General features: G+C 46.8%; 1 protein-coding gene across 2 annotated transcripts in view; it reads left to right on the top strand.

Annotated features, from left to right (window-relative positions):
• The window catches only part of SDK2 (sidekick cell adhesion molecule 2), a 592,086-nt gene that overhangs the window by 560,323 nt on the left and 16,266 nt on the right, over positions 1–15,497 (top strand). For both annotated transcript variants that reach the window (XM_040435816.1, XM_040435817.1), the window contains 9 exons: positions 2,456–2,557; positions 2,775–2,890; positions 9,835–10,021; positions 12,246–12,383; positions 12,833–12,994; positions 13,396–13,521; positions 13,601–13,765; positions 13,946–14,086; positions 14,179–14,317. In XM_040435816.1, the coding sequence (XP_040291750.1) occupies positions 2,456–2,557; positions 2,775–2,890; positions 9,835–10,021; positions 12,246–12,383; positions 12,833–12,994; positions 13,396–13,521; positions 13,601–13,765; positions 13,946–14,086; positions 14,179–14,317 (1,276 nt within the window). The remainder of the gene's footprint in view (positions 1–2,455; positions 2,558–2,774; positions 2,891–9,834; positions 10,022–12,245; positions 12,384–12,832; positions 12,995–13,395; positions 13,522–13,600; positions 13,766–13,945; positions 14,087–14,178; positions 14,318–15,497) is intronic.

A 15,497-nucleotide genomic window follows, 5' to 3' on the forward strand; every position in this document is an offset into this window, starting at 1 on the left:
TTGGGGTGAGCTGGACCGCAGAGTGAAGGCAAAAGGGCCAACAAGTGCTAAGCATCTCTGGGAACTCCTTCAAGACTGTTGGAAGACCATTTCAGGGGACTACCTCTTGAAGCTCATCAAGAGAATGCCAAGAGTGTGCAAAGCAGTAATCAAAGCAAAAGGTGGCTACTTTGAAGAACCTAGAATATGACATATTTTCAGTTGTTTCACACTTGTTTGTTATGTATATAATTCCACATGTGTTAATTCATAGTTTTGATGCCTTCATAGTCATGAAAATAAAGAAAACTCTTTAAAAGAGAAGGTGTGTCCAAACTTTTGGTCTGTACTGTATATATATATATATATATGGAAGTAAGGGTCCGTATTAAATGCTGAACAGTATACCGCTTATGTCCATTGAATGATTTACTAGCGCAATGGCTATCTATTCATATTCAACTAGAATTTAAATCCCACATAAATAGTCCATGCAAGGGTTAGGAAGTTCAATAATGCGCACACGGATTAGAGCGTTATTTTTACACAGTTTATTACAGAGGAGCCGGGTCTAGTGCCTGCCGTGGCGTCCCACGTGGTCCGGATAATCCCTCCTGTCTGTGAGTCCGAATGTGGTATGCTTGTTGGTATGCTTGTCTCGTGTGCCGAAGAGGGCGCAGTTGGCATGCCACGTGGTAAGTGGAGCCAAATCAATCGGCTTCTCAAAATCCAATGGAGATAATTCTGGAGCGCTCCATATAATATTGGTCATAGATCAAAATCCATATCAGGACATCTGTACATAAGGGGTGTCCAGAAACCCGAACGCGTTTCAGAACCTTCACTTTGTTCCTTCTTCAGTGGCGACTTCGGAATTCACAATTGGATAACATCTGAGGGAATCTGACAGTTGATGCGCCTGACGTAATCTTCTCACTATAGTGATTAGATTTCCAGACCGGATTCCCTATCACAAGGGACGTTTCTGCATGTTTTTAATACTATCCTTTATTTTATCTCACTTTTATTTACAGTTTTATTTGCAATTTTATTTGTAACTTATACGGAATAAATTGGTTTCTTATAGTGATTCTGGAGGTAGAGCGCCAATCTTTTCAAGCGGTTTTTCTGAATTATTATTTTTATTAGAGTCTCAAAGATTAGAGCACCTCTTCCATACAGCGGACAGGAGAGCCACCTGATTTTTATTTATACTGTGACTATATAGATAATAATTTTTATCATTTCATTATCATTTTTATTTATTTTATAATATCTCATGTATTTTATTATTTAGTATTATTATTATTTTACATAGAGAGTGCATGAGGGGCCTTCTTGTATCGCCATAATTGACATCTTTTTACCTTTATGGGTTATGACATTATGAAAGAAGATTTTAATATACGGTATTATATTACAGTACATAGTACAAACGTGGTACTTGCAGTCAGGATATAATCATCTGCATAAAGAGGACCCTTCACCTCCCAGAGTTATCCAAATATTACACAATAGGAGTTGTGACGTCATTTCTGGTCACTGGTGATGTCATCATCTCCATGTGCACTGGGAAATATTGTCCCTTACAGAGGAGAAGACGCTCTGCACTGTCACTGTATAAATTACCATTTGTATTATTTTACTATTTTTTGTATTTATTTTATAATGTATTATTACCATTATTATTTTACATAGAGTGCACGAGGGGCCTTCTAGTATCTTTAGAATTTACATTTTATACTTTTTCGACATTATGAGAGTAGATTTTAATATATATATTACAGTATGTAGTACAAAAATGATATTTGCAGTCAGAATATAATAATTTGCTTAAAGAGGAGCTGTCCCCTCTTCTGACAGCTCTGGTTTAGTAACTAGGGTACTTGAATTCCCCATGTAATAACATGTTCTTCCTCATTCTTCTATTATTCCTGCTAGTAGTTTATGAATGAAGGTATTAGCTGGGTGTTACCAGTTAAAGGTGTCTCTCTGCGAAGTCTGATGCTTTCCAATCAGTGCTGACCTTTATGCATAAAATTCTAGCAGGAATAATAGAGGAACTGCACAACATAGCATCATAAGAACAGATGCTCCAGAATTGTGATTCCAGGTGGTTTACAATGGGCTGGATCTGCCCCTTTATATGGATTAATCCGGTATATGCACAGACAGGGGTGTCCCCTACCAATGAGGCCAGGTGAGGCGATTGCCTCAAGCATCACCAGGTAGAGGCAAGAGGGGGGCAGCCGAAGGGCCATAGGCTGAAGGGAAGGGGTTAAATTAAGAAATTGGCATTGGGGAGTGGGGGGCGCCCTCAGGCAGTAGAAAGGCTAGGCGCACCCCTGTGAACAGAGCTTGCCATGATGTGATGAGATCTACATGAAGGAGCTTCTCTCTCCTCTGCCAAATAAACTGACATCAAGAGCTGAAATCAGCATGGGGGTGCTCATCTCCATCTTGTCTTCTGCCTCAGATCTGAACAAGCACAAGCGCTATGAGATCAGAGTGAGCATGTACAACGCTGCAGGGGAAGGACCAGCCAGCGTCCCCCAAGAAGTATTTGTCGGAGAGGCAGGTAAGTCTCAATCACGTCATGATGACTGGCTCCAGTGGCATTCAGAAATGGGGTGGACCACACCATGAAGTAGTGGCCGAGTGGAGCTTCATCTATGGGCAATGAGTCATGTCTCCCCTTTCCCCTACTAAAAGCTGTATAAAGGGCCTCCAAAATGTCCACCCGGCCACCAAAGCTGTGCCAGCGCTGCTTACTCTCCATTATTACGTTTCCTCAGTGCCCACAGCTCCGCCTCAGAACGTAGCCATACAAAGTGCCACCGCTGTGCAGCTCGACGTGACCTGGGATCCTCCTCCGCTGGATTCTCAAAATGGCGACATCCAGGGATACAAGGTATTGAGTCTGTTTACTCCCAGTAACTGCATGAGTCACCATTGTTGGGTGCTCGTGCTGTGTCTAGTGTTGTGCGAATCGATGTCCAGATCCGAATTTCAGGGAAAATTGACCTCGAAGCCGAATTTCCTAGTGCTTCGTGGTAGCAAATAGATTTTCCCTGAAATAGTGTAAAAAAAAAAAAAAATATCAATTTGATTGCGACGGGCCGTCCGCCCCCATCTTGATGAAGATATAGCGCAAAATCTCGTACGGCCGGCGGGGTGATGTCATATGTCACAATGCACGGGATTTTGCGCTAGATCTTCAATCAAGACGGCGGCGGACGGCCAGTCGCGATCAAATGGATGAAGTAAGTAGGATCTTTTTTAACTTTACACTCTGTTATTGCTATCGCACTGTTATCAGCTATGAACGTGGCATCTGAGGGGTACAATGACGGTGGCGGTGCAATCGCCGATCCCTGTCACTGCACCCACTACTTACAATAAATGCGCTTTGTGACAAAGTAATTCATTACAAAGTGAATTTTTTTGTAAAATTTGGCGAAGCAGCCAGGTCGAATTTTGCAATACTTCGCTCATCACTAGCTGTGTCATTTGCATCAAACCCTTTTGCATTAAGATTCACCGGTTTAGGTTTGTGAGTATTTTTGCTGCCATTATGGGGCAACCCTACCCTATGCCTTAGTGCCTTCATAACAGAGTCAACCAGCTTGTTGGTGCAAGTCTACAGCAATGGCGTTAACTGATCCGCATGGCAATAAAGACCCCCCATTTACGGAGGCAGAAAAAGGGAGACGTCAGCCATGGAAGCCTAGACTAGAAGAAGGCAACACAAAACTAGTGCTTCAACACGTAAGGCCGGGTTCGCAACACCGTTTGGTTTTCCGTTCTTCTGATCCATCAGAAGAACAGAAAAATAAACAAAAAGACGGATCCTGTATTTAAGCGTCCGTTATTCCCAGTTAGGCCTCATGAACACGGCCTTTGGCCGGCCATGCCCGTATTGCGGCCCGCAAAGAGCCGGTCCGCAATATGCGGGCACCGGCCGTGTGCTCCCCGCATCACGGATGCGGACCCATCACGGATGCAACGGAGGCACAAAACCCCACGGAAGCACTACAGAGTGCTTCCGTGGTCTTTCTGTCCGTGCCTCCGCACTGCAAAAAAATAAAACATGTTCTATTTTTTTGCGGTGCGGACGGATCACGGACCCATTCAAGTTAAATGGGTCTCCATCCGTCCCGGCCGCTGCATGGAACGGCCGCACAATAGCCGTGTGCATGAGGCCTTATGCACATTTTGCATCCGTTTTAGCTATTTCCATCTGAGATCCATTATTTTAGATGGGAAAAAAGTGCAAAACTTAGTAAGGGGCCCCTGCACCTAGTTTCCTAGTGTACGTGCATCAAACACTCCCAGAACAATGCAGAACATGCGCAACGCCCCAGATTTCTGACATAAAAGTTTGTGGAAGAAAATTAATTGAATACAAATTGTAATAAAAAGGTTACCTTTGGCCTTACCCACTTTATCAGACTTTTATAAGGTGCATCAGATATATGGCACTTATTCTGACCACCATGTTTTTCAATGTAATTAAACCAGAAAATACAATACAAAAATACATTGATAAATCTCCTGCTGCCCTTCCATTACAAAGCTAGCTGGCTGCCTGCAGCCACCACTAGGGGGAGCTCAGTGAATAGGAATACAACTACTATGGAAGCTGTAATAATCTCTTTGCTTTGAGCTCCACCTAGTGGTAGCTGCAGGACAATGCAGTGGTAGAGATGATGTTCCATGCCGCCCCCCCGGGCCCTATAGCAGTCACGTGGTCTGCCTCTATTACAGGTACGCCACTGCCTGCAGACTAAAATAATGGCCTGATATATCCTATTTAGGTAGACTGTACATCTGCCAGCCCCCGGCAGGTATGGACTGGGTACATTAAGCAGCCCCATGTCGTGAGCTGGTCCAAATTGACAAGAAGTGAGGACAACACAAGTAGGCAGGGGCAGCACACAATACCGCCCCAGCAGAACCAAACTCCACAGTGCAGCACAGAATACTGCCCCAGCAGAACCAAACTCCACAGTGCAGCACAGAATACTGCCCCAGCAGAACCAAACTCCACAGTGCAGCACAGAATACTGCCCCAGCAGAACCAGATACCACAGTGCAGCACAGAATACTGCCCCAGCAGAACCAGATACCACAGTGCAGCACAGAATACTGCCCCAGCAGAACCAGATACCACAGTGCAGCACAGAATACTGCCCCAGCAGAACCAGATACCACAGTGCAGCACAGAATACTGCCCCAGCAGAACCAGATACCACAGTGCAGCACAGAATACTGCCCCAGCAGAACCAAATACCACAGTGCAGCACAGAATACTGCCCCAGCAGAACCAAATACCACAGTGCAGCACAGAATACTGCCCCAGCAGAACCAGATACCACAGTGCAGCACAGAATACTGCCCCAGCAGAACCAGATACCACAGTGCAGCACAGAATACTGCCCCAGCAGAACCAGATACCACAGTGCAGCACAGAATACTGCCCCAGCAGAACCGGATACCACAGTGCAGCACAGAATACCGCCCCAGCAGAACCAAACTCCACAGTGCAGCACAGAATACTGCCCCAGCAGAACCAGATACCACAGTGCAGCACAGAATACTGCCCCAGCAGAACCAGATACCACAGTGCAGCACAGAATACTGCCTCATCAGAACCAGATACCACAGTGCAGCACAGAATACTGCCCCAGCAGAACCAGATACCACAGTGCAGCACAGAATACTGCCTCATCAGAACCAGATACCACAGTGCAGCACAGAATACTGCCCCAGCAGAACCGGATACCACAGTGCAGCACAGAATACCGCCCCAGCAGAACCAAACTCAACAGTGCAGCACAGAATACTGCCCCAGCAGAACCAGATACCACAGTGCAGCACAGAATACCGCCCCAGCAGAACCAGATACCACAGTGCAGCACAGAATACTGCCCCAGCAGAACCAGATACCACAGTGCAGCACAGAATACTGCCCCAGCAGAACCAGATACCACAGTGCAGCACAGAATACTGCCCCAGCAGAACCAGATACCACAGTGCAGCACAGAATACCGCCCCAGCAGAACCAGATACCACAGTGCAGCACAGAATACTGCCCCAGCAGAACCAGATACCACAGTGCAGCACAGAATACTGCCCCAGCAGAACCAGATACCACAGTGCAGCACAGAATACTGCCCCAGCAGAACCAGATACCACAGTGCAGCACAGAATACTGCCCCAGCAGATCCAAATACCACAGTGCAGCACAGAATACTGCCCCAGCAGATCCAAATACCACAGTGCAGCACAGAATACTGCCCCAGCAGAACCAGATACCACAGTGCAGCACACAATACCGCCCCAGCAGAACCAAACTCCACAGTGCAGCACAGAATACTGCCCCAGCAGAACCAGATACCACAGTGCAGCACAAAATACTGCCCCAGCATAACCAGATACCACAGTGCAGCACAGAATACTGCCCCAGCAGAACCAGATACCACAGTGCAGCACAGAATACTGCCCCAGCAGAACCAGATACCACAGTGCAGCACAGAATACTGCCCCAGCAGAACCAGATACCACAGTGCAGCACAGAATACTGCCCCAGCAGAACCAAATACCACAGTGCAGCACAGAATACTGCCCCAGCAGAACCAGATACCACAGTGCAGCACAGAATACTGCCCCAGCAGAACCAGATACCACAGTGCAGCACAGAATACTGCCCCAGCAGATCCAAATACCACAGTGCAGCACTGAATACCGCCCCAGCAGAACCAAATACCACAGTGCAGCACAGAATACCGCCCCAGCAGAACCAAATACCACAGTGCAGCACAGAATACTGCCCCAGCAGATCCAAATACCACAGTGCAGCACAGAATACTGCCCCAGCAGAACCAAATACCACAGTGCAGCACAGAATACTGCCCCAGCAGATCCAAATACCACAGTGCAGCACAGAATACTGCCCCAGCAGAACCAGATACCACAGTACAGCACAGAATACTGCCCCAGCAGAACCAGATACCACAGTGCAGCACAGAATACTGCCCCAGCAGAACCAGATACCACAGTGCACCACAGAATACTGCCCCAGCAGAACCAAATACCACAGTGCAGCACAGAATACCGCCCCAGCAGAACCAAATACCACAGTGCAGCACAGAATACTGCCCCAGCAGAACCAGATACCACAGTGCAGCACAGAATACTGCCCCAGCAGAACCAGATACCACAGTGCAGCACAGAATACCTCACATTCCCAGCATTAACTAGGTTGTTATGTACCCGGCTGGTAGCCGTTAGGAGGGCCCAGGCGCCCCCTGTACATTGGCCCACCAGGAAGTTTTACTGTAGGGTTTATGGCCAGTCCATCCCGGCCACCAGCTATAGTAGTCTTTGGCAGATGTCCGATGTGCCTGATTGCTAAGTGACAGTACCTGACATTCTCATCCTGAGCTCCAGGATTCTTGTCCGCTCAGCTCCTTTCTCACTTACTAGTTTTACAAAGAATGGATGCCTAAAAAGTGATGATTGCGCCGTCTCCTTATCTATTGATTTCCCATCCGTGTAGTGCTGAAATGTTCTCTGGAGAAATTTTGCGTTGCAGAAACAGCCGCCATTCGCTTTTACGGTTTCTCTAGACTTTAAATTAGAGATAACAAGGTTTAAATGGATAATGGTCCACATTTACAGAATATTACCAGTCGAATAACGGTGGGTGTAATCAGCGTGTACAGATGGATTATTTCCAGGCGTTCATCACGTCATTACAACAGTTTGCTTCGACTCTCTAATTATTGCCAATCTTGGGGTGTCAGCGCTGTTATTGCTATCCCGAGAAGAGTTAGCGGGTATAGACTGTGTCTGAAGACTTCTGCCCCATGTGCCACTCCCCACAGAAGGAGAAAGCTAGCTTTAAGTGGCAGCTGATTGGACGTAGACACGAGAGTGGCACAGGATATCCGACAAGGCATAGGCACAGTGGTTGGCTCTAGCACAGTTGGGCATCTAAAAAAGTTTCCTCTTCAAAACTTTTAAAATTGTATGAAAATATTTTCTGTCGATGACATAGATGCTCTTAGACATCTGCGTCTCTGAAGGAGAAGTAGATGGTGACACCTTGTGATAATTATTGATAGGTGAGGGATTACTTAGCAGCCCCTCCACAGTGAGCTCCATTCATAGCAGACACTAATTGTTCAATGTGGAGGAAGGATAGAAAGGGAAAATCAGTTCTCGGCAAGGAGCAATGCGATGACATGGACTACCAAATCACTCCATGTAGGACTGAAATGCGCTGGTGGCAAGTCATGATGAGCCCATCACAGAGCACCACAGCCTCTTCATTTTAGAAATCAGCAGTTGGATTTCCCCCTCTAAATTTTCGACATCTTCCCCTAAATATGGTTCTTGCCGAAGAAAGGAATTACATCTATTATGTCCACAGTGTCTTAGACAGGGTGCTGAATCTCCTTAAAGAGACCAGTCCTTTATGGAGACTTACTGGAAATTCTCCATGGGAAATGAATATGTAAAGAGATATCCCCCAAGGAAAGCGAACCATCTTACCAGTGCCACCTATTCGAAGTGGCTCCCTATGAGTCAAGATACCATGGAGCATAGCCAATAAGTCTCCATACCATGGAGAACCTCCATTAAGTTTCCATACCATGGAGTACTTCCAGTAAGTCTCCATACAGGGCTGGTCTTTTGAAGGAAATTTATCACCCCGCTCCCAAGGTAGACAGAATCCTACTCTGTACTGATGAGGGGGCAAGCACCCTGAAACAGATGTCTATGGGTGTATATCTGGCTTGGCTATATTCCCTTGTCTAATCCCAAAGGCTTTGTGAAAAGTCGGATCTTGACTCAAAGGGAGCCGTTTCCAATAGGTGGTTCTCTTTCCTTGGGAGATACCTCTTTGTATATCCAGTGTCAAAATCCCATTCAGAACCCAGGCTAGTAAGATCTCTGTGTAGATCGCTGTGTAGACCACACGATCTGCTGCTCAGAAGCCATGTGGTGCCTGCATGAACGACAGGATCACCCAATGAACAAGCATTTCACCCGTTCATCGGGTGATCGGCGGCACATTTAGACGGCTAGATGATCTGAAACGGTTGTTCTCAATAATCTGGACGGTTATTGGTGCGCCTTAATCCACCTTAAGGCTAGACCTAAACTTCCTCCAGCCCAGGGTCACCATGGGTCCCCTAACTATCCAAAGGGGCCGTATCACTAGAAGCTAAGAGCGGGAATATTTCCCACCAAAAACGGTACATAAAAGATGTAAATAATACCATGAGGATGCCTCCTCATTGTCCGGGATCCCAAAGGAGCAATGCTAATTAATAAACTGGTGTAAAAACACTTGAAAAAGTAAATATTGAGCCACCAACACAGGAGGAAAAGAGTCGCTGGTTTATACCTTGAATTTAATAAATATCCAAAGTACGGGAAAGACGTAAAACTAAGTTTAAGCAGTAGGGGGAGCTCTACCACAGCTATTGGGAGATTCATGGTTGGCTATCTGAAGAGCGGGACTACAACACCTGACTCTCCAGCTGCTGTCGGACCACATCTCCCTACAGGAACATAGCTTCTGGTCTCCAGTGACAACAACAATGTGCAGTCCGTGAGGGCAGCTGCTGGAGAGCCAATGTCAGAGCATGCTGGGAATTGTAGTACCGCAGGGTGCAGACCATTAACGTAGAGCTGTAATGGCAGACATATTGGTAGTCACCCAACTTTCCCGCAGAATAAATACAACTGGGTAGAACTGACTTTTAAAGGGGATGCACGGAGTAGAGTTTACTGCGGGAAGTGAAGATCTAACCCATCATTTTATATCTTCTCCCTCCACAGATTTATTACTGGGAAGTCTCCCGAGTAAATGAGACCGAGAAAGTGAGAACCCTGTTCCTGCCAGAGAGTGGGGTGAAGATCAAAAACCTGACCGGCTATACCACCTATCTCATCAGTGTGGCTGCCTTTAACACGGCCGGAGATGGTCCCCGCAGTCATCCCATCCGTGGACAGACACACCAAGCAGGTGAGTAGTAGCGGTCCTGACATTCGGAAACCATTATGGCGAAATCTCTTGATTTTTCAGAAACGCCGGCCAGTGCAATGGCATCAGGTGAAGGAAATTTACGTTCCTGCAAGTCTACCTTCTTGATATTTTGTCCACTAGGGGTCACTCTCACTTATTCCAATCTTTTCACAGCTCGGAGGCACCTTTGGCTTCAAGCCTTAGGATACGTTCACGTCTGCGGCAGAGAGCTGCCTGACGGATTTCGTCATATCCGGCATTGCTGGATTCTTCAGTTCACTGCCAGATCCCCATTGATTATAATGGGCTCCGGCGGTGATCTGGCCACTCTCTGACCGGTTTTAGCTGGACAAAAACCATTGCGTGCAACATTTTTTGTCCAGCCGGCATTTGTGACGGATCAGGCATGCTGGACTTGTGAACGTAGCCTTAGTTAAAAAACAGCCATTTTTGTAATAACCATCACACGGCCATTTTCAGAGCCAGTTAAAGTCTATTGTGCTAGTCACATGACCTTATTTTGTCTTATTTTTGCCCATTTTCATGGCATTAAAATCAGTGGACTATTAAAAGGCTACAAGGGTCTTTCAGGAGTTAAAAAAATAAATAAAATTAAACAATACTCGCCTCTTCCGCTGGAATGCGCGTGGACACTCGCTCCTCGAACTCCTGCTATTCACTGAGTGCAGCAGGACCGACCCCAGCGTCTTGACGGCAAAAACCAGGGCCATAATATATGTATGGGGGCACAACTAGAGGCTAATATCTGTACTGGGGAACAACTAGGAGGCACCAAGGGGGCCTTTATCTATACTGGGTGCACAGCTCGGGGCCATCATAACTACAGAGGGCACAAAGGGGTGCATTATCTATACTGGGGGGCACAATGTATATAATGAGGGGTTGGGGCTTAACTTAAAAACCCAATGGAAATCAAACCTTTTTAATGGCCATTTTTCACAGCCGTTAAAAATGGAAGCAAAATGGATGCAAAACGGCCATTAAAAATGGACAGACGGCCAGAAAGCGGATGCAGAAATCATTGGAAAATGTCAGCGTGTCCGTTTTTAACAATAGAAGAATCTTAAATCTTACATGACTACATGCTGACGAGAGAGCAGAGATACCCAGTTCTCCAAACCCTCTGATAAAATCCAATAGATTGGAAAATCTGGTAATCAGGCACTCCATATTGCCCAGCTTCGTTACAAAATCCCAGCTTTATCACAGTTTTATGGATGGATAAGCGTTATATAACCTCAGCCTAGACTCTCCTGGTTTAGCGCTTTCCCTAAGCAGACAACCCCTAAGCAAATCCGCCCATTGACTGCCCGGCTATGACAATGTCAAGTGACATTAGCCTGTGTGCGGCGCACTGATGCCCGGCAGACAGATCGTGCCTGATGGTTATCGCCTCTGACGCCCCCTCGTTTATCGCACTTAGTGGTTTTCTATCACACAGCAAGCGCGGGGGTCAGGCTGGTACGAAGATTCAGTGACTATAGTAACGGCCATAACCCGGGTGGTCTGTGGCACCGACTCAACGTGAGATCTCATCTGTATCACGCACATGAGGAAATTCGCCTCCTGACCCCGCACTTGTGATGCACTTTTGTATGGGGATGTTGTTTTAGCACATAAATCTCGGTGGATATTCTGGTCTGGCGACATTTTTGAGTCTTTACATAGCTCACCTGAAAGGCAATGACCTGACGAGATGTAGACGAGGACTTTAGAGGAATGGCGGTCAGCAGTTGACGATACCAAGGCGAGCCCAGCCCAGAAGCAACCTAGGCAATAACGCCGCGCCAGAGCGATGGTCTGCGTTGTCCCTTGCACGATTGTCACAGTGAATTTGGTGATTGCCGGTTGTCACTCGTGCCACCACCTCCTCCCACTCCAGGGGGTGTAATAGCTTATCAAACCATGCCCAAGATAACAAGTGTGCCCACCATGTTCCTCATGATTCTTTTCTAGTCACCTTGCGCCAGAGTCGGACTGGACCACCAGAGTACCAGAAGATCCTCCGGGCCTCCTCCGGTGGGCCCAAGCTCTGACACTTTATAAATCAGGGACCCTTATGAAACAAGGCTTGTAAGGTCTAACAAAGGGTGGGCCTCCAGAATCATTTCCTCTGGTGGGCCCAAGGAAATTCAGTCTGACACTGGCTGGCGCAGGCCTTACCAATTAGGTTACGCTAATCTAACATCTGCTTTCATTGCAGCACCCAGTGCCCCAGCGGTACTCAGATTTAGTGAACTGACCACCACATCTGTGAATGTATCATGGGATGCGCCCATTTACCCCAATGGGATTCTGGAAGGCTACAGACTGGTATACGAGCCCTGCACACCTGTAGATGGTAAGTGTCGTTTAAGGATGTAGTGGACAGCAGAAATCTGTTGCAAAATGCCTTTCTTCCGAAAACAGTGCCACGCTTGTCATCAGGTTATGTGTGGTATTGCAACTCGCTGTGATGCAATACCAGACACATCCAATAAACCTGTGTGGACCTGTTTCTGAAAGGAAGCAGACATTTTTTTCTCAAACCCTATGCAACCCCTTTAAAATTGTGTCCAGGATCAGAAAAAATATATCTGCTTTTTGCCTAAAACAGCGCCACGTCCGTCCATGGGTTGTGCCCGGGGCTGAATGACTTTCGTACCAGGGACAAGCCATGAGCAGGAGTGGGGCCGTTTCTGTTTTTCTAATACTGGACAACACCGTTTCGTAGCCAGCCGCCATCTTTGCTATACAGTACGCCTCGGTCAGTCACTTGTTGATCCTTACAATTTCCTTCTTTTTTCCCAGGAATCAGTAAGATAGTAACAGTGGATGTAAAGGGGAACAGTCCCCTGTGGATGAAGCTGAAGGACCTCGCTGAGGGGGTGACGTACCGCTTTCGGATATGGGCCAAAACGTTCACCTATGGACCCGACATTGAGGCCAATGTGACGACGGGACCAGGGGATGGTAAATGAATTGCATTATCAGTCCCATGTAATAGCCATTTTCAATATACTAGTAATGTAAACAGCATGCACACAGCAACGTCACGTGCTCAGGCACTGTACTGCGACACATCATGTGCCTAAGCGATGGGGTGCACCACCAATGAGGCCAGGTGAGGCGATTTGCCTCAGGCAGCACCCGGTAGGGGCAAGAAGGGGACCGCCGAAGGGCCATGGGCTGAAGGGAAAGGGTTAGGTTAAGAAATTGTCATTGGGAAGGGGGACGTCGTTTCAGTTTTCGTCTCAGGCAGCAGAAAGGCTAGGTGCACCCCTTTTATATGAAAAACCTCCATATCACGTGTGTAGTTGCTCTCCTACCATTGATCATATATTTCAAAAAACTTTTACTTTTTCAAACCCTAGGGGCTCCAGGACCTCCGGGGGTTCCTACTATCTCCAGATACAGCTCACTAATTGCTATCCAGTGGTCAAGTGGGGATCCAGGAAAAAGCCCTATTACCAGATATGTCATAGAGGCCCGGCCATCAGGTACGTACCGACAGTACGCATGTGGATCGGTTCTGCCGCTTTATTATGCACTAGTATATAGCGTATTTCTTCTCTTCAGATGAAGGATTATGGGACATACTCATCAAGGACATTCCCAAGGAAGCCACCTCATACACCTTTAGCATAGACATCCTGAAGCAAGGCGTGAGCTACGACTTCCGCGTCATTGCCGTCAATGATTACGGATACGGGACCCCCAGCCCGCCCTCCACATCTGTATCAGGTATTTCAAAGTTGCTGTAGAAAATTACGTTATCAAATCAAAAGGTCAGAGTGCATTTAACGTGATGATGCGTTTCCGATCCTCCTGGACAGGTGAAGTCTGTAAATAATCCTGATGGCCTGAAATGCGTCGCTTTGTACTAGGAGAGCTCATTGTTTAATATTTATTTTCTTATTACAGCCACCAAAGCAAACCCTTTCTATGAGGAATGGTGGTTCCTGGTCGTCATCGCCCTCATCGGTCTCATTTTCATTCTCCTACTGGTCTTTGCTTTGATCATCCGAGGACAGAGCAAGAAGTATGCCAAAAAATCTGATTCGGGTGAGAAAATATGGCACGGCAGACCGGAGATCTGACAGTTCCCACCACATGACAATGCTTATGTTCTTCTCCATCTCTTTCTCCTCCAACAGGCTGTAATTCCAAGAACACAACCCTGGGCCACGGAGAGATGGTGAGTCTGGATGAGAGCAGATTCCCGGCACTAGAGCTGAACAATCGGCGACTCTCGGTGAAGAATTCATTCTGCAGGAAGAACGGTATTTATACGAGGTGAGGAACCACGTACAACAAAGCTAGAACCAGCCCTGTACCTATCCTACATGCTCACTTCTTTAAAGATGTTTTTTGTAAATGCATTTCAGGCCCTTTTTTCAAGGATTTTTCCCAAAATGCAATATTTTCAGTAGACAATGGTAGTATAAACCAGGGATTTGTTCGTAAGCATTTCATGAGAAGTATTTTGTGTTCTTCTTCTCTTCTTGTACGTTAGTCTCCGAGCCAAGAGCCTCTACTTCCCAGTGAAGTGGTTGGCACAGGGTGCGGCTTGTTTTAAAAGTTGTCTTTGCCCATTGATATTCACGTCTCGTCCTGGTAATGTTCATGGAGTCCTCCTGCTGGGGGAATCACAAAGGCAGCTCTGTTAGGGACGTAACCGTGTGAGCAGCTCTTGTGAAGAGGAAAGAGAAGCATTGTGGAGTGTCACGGGCTGGCATCGGAAGGACCAAGGAAAGTTTACTCAGCAACTTGGCAAATAGGTCCTTACACTAGAAATATACTCAAGGGGTCAGGTTGCTAATAATAAGAGCGGAAGATATTAAATATGGTAGAATACTATGATAGTTACTTTTAGCATTACTGTCTGCACCTTTTATAGGATCGTAAACCTTAAAGGGGTTTTCCCATCTCAGACAATGTCTGATAGGTGCGGGTCCCACACCTATCTCTACAACTGGGCCTCTGAAGTGAATGAGTGCACACCGCGCAAGGGCATCCACCCTCCGTACACTTCTATACGTAGAGCGAAGCCCGCAAAGTGCTGGAGGGCACACCGCACATGTGCGGCTACCCTCCATTCATTTCTATGGGAGTGCCCATAGACTAGATGGCCAAATGGTTCTTTGCCGACACATTCTATGTCTATGTTTCTATGCCGAAAATGGCTATTTTCATAAGCCCCATAGAAGTGAATGGAGGGGTGGCCGCGCTTGTGTGGCGCACTTCCCGTTAATTTTAATGGGACTTCCAAAAATAGCAGAGTGTGTCACTGGGCTATTTTCAGCAGTCCCAACTAAATGAACGGATGGCGGCCGCACATGTGCGGTGTGCCCTCCTTCACTTTGCAGGCTCCGTTCTAAGGATAGGTGCAGTTCCCAGATGTAGGACCAGCACTTTATCAGACATTCAGGGCATATCCTAGTGATATGCCCCCAATGTCCAAGATTCACACAAA

Source organism: Bufo bufo, chromosome 6, assembly GCF_905171765.1.
Source record: "Bufo bufo chromosome 6, aBufBuf1.1, whole genome shotgun sequence".
Lineage (NCBI taxonomy): Eukaryota > Metazoa > Chordata > Amphibia > Anura > Bufonidae > Bufo > Bufo bufo.